The 6,766-nt window shown below is 44.0% G+C and overlaps 1 protein-coding gene across 1 annotated transcript; it reads right to left on the reverse strand.

Annotated features, from left to right (window-relative positions):
• Positions 1-363: 363 nt before the first annotated feature.
• LOC119046216 (olfactory receptor 9) lies at positions 364-1,302 on the reverse strand. The gene has a single exon (XM_037141151.2). The coding sequence runs from the start codon at positions 1,300-1,302 to the stop codon at positions 364-366; it is 939 nt and encodes a 312-aa protein (XP_036997046.2).
• Between the last annotated feature and the right edge of the window lie 5,464 nt (positions 1,303-6,766).

A 6,766-nucleotide genomic window follows, 5' to 3' on the forward strand; every position in this document is an offset into this window, starting at 1 on the left:
GTCTGGGAGAACAAGGAAGTCTGGTGTTCCCAGGAAGGTACTCGGAGCATCAGAAAAGACCAGGGGTTGCTCACTCATCACACAAGATGATCACAGCTGCCTTCTCGCCTCAGCCTTCCCTCAGGTGCATGTTTCTCCAGCTCTGTACCTATAAGCAAGTCAGGTCAAGGCCATAAGAATAGGCCCCAAAGCAGAGTGCTGAGCAGCATGTCAGTGGATTGGACCCTTAAGCTGGGCAGGCCAAGGAACCCCACATATGCCCAACAGAGCTGGCCAGACCCCAGAGGACTGCAGTTCCCAGCTTCTCCCTCCCACTTGAAAATATACAGGAATCAGGCCCTTATCTCCAAGACCTTGAGGGGGTCAAGGGCTCCAAAGGTATTTCTTCACAAGCCTCCTCATTGCCCCCGTGACCTCCTTGTTCCTCAGAGTGTAGACAAAAGGGTTGAACATGGGAGTGACAACTGTGTAAAAGAGAGCAAGGATCTGGTCCGCAGCCTGAGAGGAGCCTGCCCAAGGCCTCATATAGGCAACAGTCCTAGTCCCAAAAAAAAGCATGACCACAAACAGGTGGGAGGAACAGGTAGAGAAGACTTTTCGACGTCCCTGGGATGTTGTGACCCCAAGGATGGTGGCAAGGATACAAGCATAGGAGGCAATGATCAGTAAGAAGGGGGTCAGGATAAAGGCTATCGTGATGCCAAGATTGCCCACTTCACCCCAGAAGGTGCTTGCGCTAGCCATCCTCAGCACAGGCGGGATGTCACACAGGAAGTGGTGGATTGTGTTGGCACTGTGGAAGGGCAATGTGAAGATGAAGATGGAGTGAGTGGTGCCGGCGATGACGCCCATGAGGTACGAGGCCCCCACCATCCGGGCACACGCGCCCCGGTTCATCAGGGTGCCATAATGCAGCGGCCGGCAGATGGCAGCATAGCGGTCATAGGCCATGGCAGTGAGCAGGCAGCATTCTGCAATGCCAAAGAGGGCAAAGAAGTAGAGCTGGGTGAAGCAGCTGGCAAGTGGGATGGTGGGGCAGGAGGACAGGAGATCGGCTAGCATCCTGGGCACAATGGTTGTGGTGTAGAGGATCTCCACCATGGAGAAGTGGCGAAGAAAGAAATACATGGGTGAATGCAGGGCAGGGTTGGCCAGTGTTAGGAGGATGGTCAGGGAGTTGCCCAGCAAGGTGACCAGGTAGATGCAGAGCACCCCCCAAAACAGAGGTCCCCGAAGGGAACCAAAACCTGAGAACCCCAGCAAAACAAACTCAGTTACTGCTGTGCGGTTGCTATCTTCCATGTCCCCTAACAAGGACTGGAAGAAGCAGCCAGGGGAGGGCTCTGGCTGCAGCAGGAAATGCGTGGAACTGTCCACAAGAACACCCCAGTTACCAGGAATCAGATGGGTAAGCACCTGGGCTGCTGGCAATTTTCTCCCAAAAAAAACCGTCAGGACAGAAAGAAGGTAAACAAGGAAAGTTGGTGGAAAATGACAGACATTCCTCATTCGAGGTTGGGATCCTAAAACACAGGGTAGTTTGTTCCACTCACTAAAGTTCTGTGTCCTAAAAGCAAAGAGGTATAACTAGTAGAATAGCTCTGTTTGAGAAAGTGGTGAGGAATGCAGGCAGAAAGCTGAATGAGCAAAACAGAATAAATAAAGCTGGCAGAAGGAGACTGGAGTGAAAAATGGATCCACCATGAGGCAGAGGAAAAGCTGGAGTACAAACAAGAGCAAGAGAGAGAAAGAGAAAACATGGTAATAAAGGCTACAGAGAGAAGGCAGGTGGGGTTTTTACCTGCAGATGGGTCCCCGCAGTCTTCAGAATGCCCCTCCCTGGCATCACATCACAGAAGCTCAATCCCAAGAGCCGAAGGCTCAGAGCAGAGGATGGGGAGGGACAGTAGTCAGGGAAGCTGAAGAAGGAGAGAGGAATTTTGCCTAGTAACCAGGTAGAAGGAAACAGTTTCCTCCTGCCCCATCTAATGCCTAAGCCCCTCTGAATTCCCTGCTGTCAGGCCTGTCCTATGGAGTCCCCACACCAAGGACAATGGGAACCACAATGCAGAATGGTCTGGGATGAACCCAGGGTCCTTAGACAAGGCCTTCATGAAGCTGGGATCAGAAACTAAGTGTTCTAGCTCCCTGGCCAGCATCTATCTGCCAAACTGCTTGGCCCACTGCCCAAAGCCCTCTGTCTGTGGCCCCCTCCCAGAATTAGTCCCTAGGCTGCTTCTCTCCTAGAAACTAAGGAGAGCACTTTTTCAAAATCCTTTTGTAAAAAAAAAAAAAAAAAAAAACAGTGCTAATGCTCAAAGAAAAGAAACTGCTGAAATAGTAACAGGTCTGAGTTCTGGTAGAACTTCCCATCCCAGTCCAGGGGTTCAACCCTCTCCCCGCTGCTGAGGAAGACTTTAGAAATAGGAAATGTTCACCCAGATGTTACAGCTGGGGCAAATGACACCAGACAGCAGGAAATGACAGAGGTGATTTGAGTGTATGACTTGAGCACTAATGGCTCAATAAATAAAAACTAGAAAGAAAATGCCAATCCTTTGAATTATGTATATCACTTAGCCAGGAAAGCAGCCTTCTTTGATACAGGTTCGCCTCCTGTTTAATGTTCTGTGGAGACCCTTCTAATTTAGACAGCCTCTTGTTTGTTTGGGTCTCTCTCTCTCTTGCAGAAAAAATTTATTTACTAGGAATTTCAGATAATTTATATAGATAGTCCACCTTCAAGGAGGAGAAGCATAACTCCTCACTCCATAAGTGAGTTACACATAGTGACTTTCTGAGAAAAAAAAGGTTAAGAGTAACTTGACAGAGGAGCAACCCAACAAACACCACCTCAATCGGTGACTAAGATGAATGCCAACAGTGTCAAACCATGTTGAGAGTGTAAGCCTTTGGTATAATGTGATGAGAATGGCACGTCATCTCTGTGACCTTCCTCCTGCAATCCTTAGGCTCAATTTAACCATTGAAAAGACATTGGATGAATTCTAGTACAGGGTCATGCTACAAAATATCTGACCAGTATTCCTCAAAACTGTCAAGGTCATCCAAAACCAGAACCTTCCACAACAACCAAATGTAATGTGGTACCTCAGAAGAAAAAAAAAAAAGATATTAGGCAAAAACCAAGAAAATTTGCCCAGGTCAATATGGCTGAATTGGTTGGGTGTCATCCTGAAAACCAAAGGGTCATGGGTTCAATTGTCAGTCAGAATACATACCTTGGTTTTGGGTTCCATCCCCAATTGACGGGTATTTGGGAGACAACCAATCGATGTTACTCTCTTACATTGATGTTTCTCCCTTTCTCTTTTTCCTTCCCTTCCCTTCTCTCTAAAAACAAAGAAAAAAAGTCTTTGAGTAAGGACTTAAAAAAAAGATTAAAAAAACTAAACAAATCTAAATAAACTATAGACCTTAGACAATAATAATATGCTAATATTGATTTGCTAATTGTGATAAATGTGTCCTACTAATTTAAGATATTACTAATAGAGGAAACTGGAGATGGGAACAATGTATACTACTACCTTTATAGTTTTTCTGTAAGTCTAAAACTATTTTAAAATAAAGCTTTTATTTTTAAAAGCTAATTTGTTGGTGTGAAACTATGTTCACAATCTATTAAGTGACAAAAGCAAAGTAAAAAAAAGTAAATTCTCAATGTAAAATATATATTCAGATAGATATTAAAAGATATACACCAAATTATTAATGATGATAGACTCTGGATGGAATAAACATGGAGTATTTATTATTTCCTGTCTGTTTTATGTTTTAAATATATTCCTGGACTTCCAGCCAAGATGGAGTCATAGGTAGAAATACTGTATCTCCTTGCACAACCAAATTTAAGGACAACAAAGATTTAGAAACAAAAACACAACTAGAATGGACAGAAAATTGAACTGTACTGAAGTCCAACAACAATGAACCATTCATCCAGACCAGTAAGAAGGGTGGAGTTGGCAGCCAATGGAGAGGGGTCCCAGCAGGAAAAGGCAGTGGTTGCAGACATGGGCACGGAGAGGAAACGAGCAAACCCAGTAAGGCACGCAAAGTGGATAGCTGACCATAGACACACATTCATGTGCAGAATAACCAGGCAAAAAAAAAAATGGGCAGCGAGACAAAATGTGCAACCCAGGGCCCCAGTAATGGGAAATAATGCCTAAAAGCACTGATTGGAAAAACTCACAGGGGTTTAGGTGCTGGGAGTGGCTTCCAGCCTCACAGGAGAGTTCCTGGGAGAGACCCACAGGGTCCTAGAATGTACACAAGTCCATTCACCCAGGAACCAGCACCAGAAGGGCCCAATGTGCTTGTGGGAAGCAGCAGAGGGAACCAAAATCCAAGAGAGAGCAGAGCAAGCACCATTACTCCCTCTCTGACCCCATCCCCACATACAGCATCACAACCCAGTGACTGGGTTGACCAGTCCTGGTGAACACCTAAGGCTCCACTCCTCACTATATAACAGGAATGACCTGAAAAAAAAATGGCTCAATCAGAAGAACAGATCAAAGCCCCAGAGCCAATACTTTTAAGCGACCAAGAGAGAGCAAACCTATCTAATGCACAGTTCAAAACACTGGTGATCAGAATGCTCACAGAACTGGTTGATACTGGTCACAAATTAAATGAAAAAATGAAAGCTACACTAAGTGAAATGAAGGAAAATGCACAGGGAACCAATAGTGATGGAAAGAAAACTGGGACTCAAATCAAGAGAGTGGACAAGAAGAAAGAAAGAAAGAATCAAACAGAAAAGAATGAAGAAGCAAGAATTCAAAAAAATGAGGAGAGGCTTAGGAACCTCCAGGACACCTTTAAACATTCCAACATCCGAATTATAGGGGTACCAGAAGGGGAAGAGGAACAGCAACAAGTGGAAAACTTATTTGAACACATAATAAAGGAGAATTTCCCCAATATGGCAAAGGAAATAGACTTTCAGGAAATCCAGGAAGCTCAGAGAGTCCCGAAGAAGTTGGACCCAAAGAGGAACATACCAAGGCACATCATAACTACATTAGTCAAGATTAAAATGGAGAGAATCCTAGAAGCAGCAAGAAATAAGGGGACAGTCCCCTACAAAGGAGTTCCCATCAGACTGTCAGCGGATTTCTCAAAAGAGACCTTACAGGCAAGAAGGGGCTGGAAAGAGGTATTCCAAGTCATGAAATCCAAAGACCTACAAGCAAGATTGCTCTATCCAGCAAAGCTTTCATTTAGAATGGAAGGGCAGATAAAGTACTTCTCCGATAAGATCAAATTCAAGGAGTTCATCATCACCAAGCCCTTATTATATGAAATATTAAAGGGACTTACCTAAGAAAAAGAAGATAAAAAATATGAACAGTGAAAAGACAGCAAACTCACAGTTATTAACAACCACACCTAAGACAAGCAAACTAAGTGGAGAGCTAGATCAGGAGCAGAGCCACAGAAATGGAGATCACGTGAAGGGTTAGCAACAAGGGAGTGGGAGGAGGAGCAGGGGGAGAAGGTACAGAGAATAAGTAGCATAGACGGTGGGGAGAAAATAGGGGGAGGGCAAGAGTAGTGTGGGAAATGTAGAAGCTGAAGAACTTATGACACATGAACATAAACTAAAGGGGGGGAATGTGGTGGGAGGCGGTATGCAGGGTGGAGGTAATTGAAGCAGGGAAATGGGACAACTGTAATGGCATAATCAATAAAATATATTTTTAAAAAGAAAGAAAGATCCCCTGGCTGGTGTAGCTCAGTGGATTGAGCGCAGGCCTGCGCAGGTTCAGTTCCCAGTCAGGTCACATGCCTGGGTTGCAGGCCGGTTCCCTGTAGGCCAGTTCCCAGCAGGGGATGCAGGACGAAAGGCAACCATACATTGATGTTTCTCTTCCTCTCTCCTTCCCTTCCCCTCTAAAGATAAATAAATAAAATCTTTTTTTAAAAAAGAAAGAAAGAAAAAAGAATAGATGGAATTTTTAAAATAAATTTTGATATTTTTAAGATTTTGGGTTTTTTTTTATTTTTAGAGAAGGAAAGGGAGGGAGAAGGAGAGGAAGAGAAACATCAGTGTGTGATTGCCTCTCACGTGTCCCCTACTGGGGACATGACCTGCAACCCAGGCATGTGCTGACTAGGAATCTAACCAGCAACCCTTTGGTTCACAAGCCAGCACTCAGTCCACTGAGCCACACCAGCCAGGGCCAGACTTTGATATTTTTAAATGTATATTTTATTTTCAATAAATCATGCCTTTTATGCCTTTAGAAGTGCTTTTACCAATAGTTTAATTTTTCAATTTGGTCAAAAGTGAATATTTCTGATTACCAGCACATATTTTTTAGATATATACATCATAGAAAGACTATGAGTAGAACACAAACAAAGGAACTTAAGTTGTTTCCAGATTTATGATGTTGAGCATTTCTGCAATTTCCAATTTAAAAGAGTTATAGCCCTGACTGGTATAGCTCAGTGGATTGAGTGCTGACCTGAGAATGAAAGGGTCACCAGTTCAATCCCCAGTCAGAGCACATGCCTGGGTTGCAGGCCAAGTCCCCAGTAGGGGGTGCATGAGCAGCAACTGCACACTGATATTTCTCTCTCTCTCTCTCTCTTTCTTTTTTCTCCCTTCCCCACCTCTCCGAAAATAAATAAATAAAATTTTTTTTAAAATAAAGAGTTATAAATTAAAAACAGAAGGGGAATAGAGAACAGGAAATGGATCCAAAAGGTTAGACTTATTTCCTAAAGA

Source organism: Artibeus jamaicensis, unplaced genomic scaffold (assembly GCF_021234435.1).
Source record: "Artibeus jamaicensis isolate MK-2021 breed Jamaican fruit bat unplaced genomic scaffold, CSHL_Jam_final contig_233, whole genome shotgun sequence".
NCBI classification, from domain to species: domain Eukaryota; kingdom Metazoa; phylum Chordata; class Mammalia; order Chiroptera; family Phyllostomidae; genus Artibeus; species Artibeus jamaicensis.

What these genes read in the sequence shown, in the direction of transcription:
- LOC119046216 (XM_037141151.2), bottom strand. Translation starts at nt 1,302, where the DNA reads ATGGAAGATAGCAACCGCACAGCAGTAACTGAGTTTGTTTTGCTGGGG.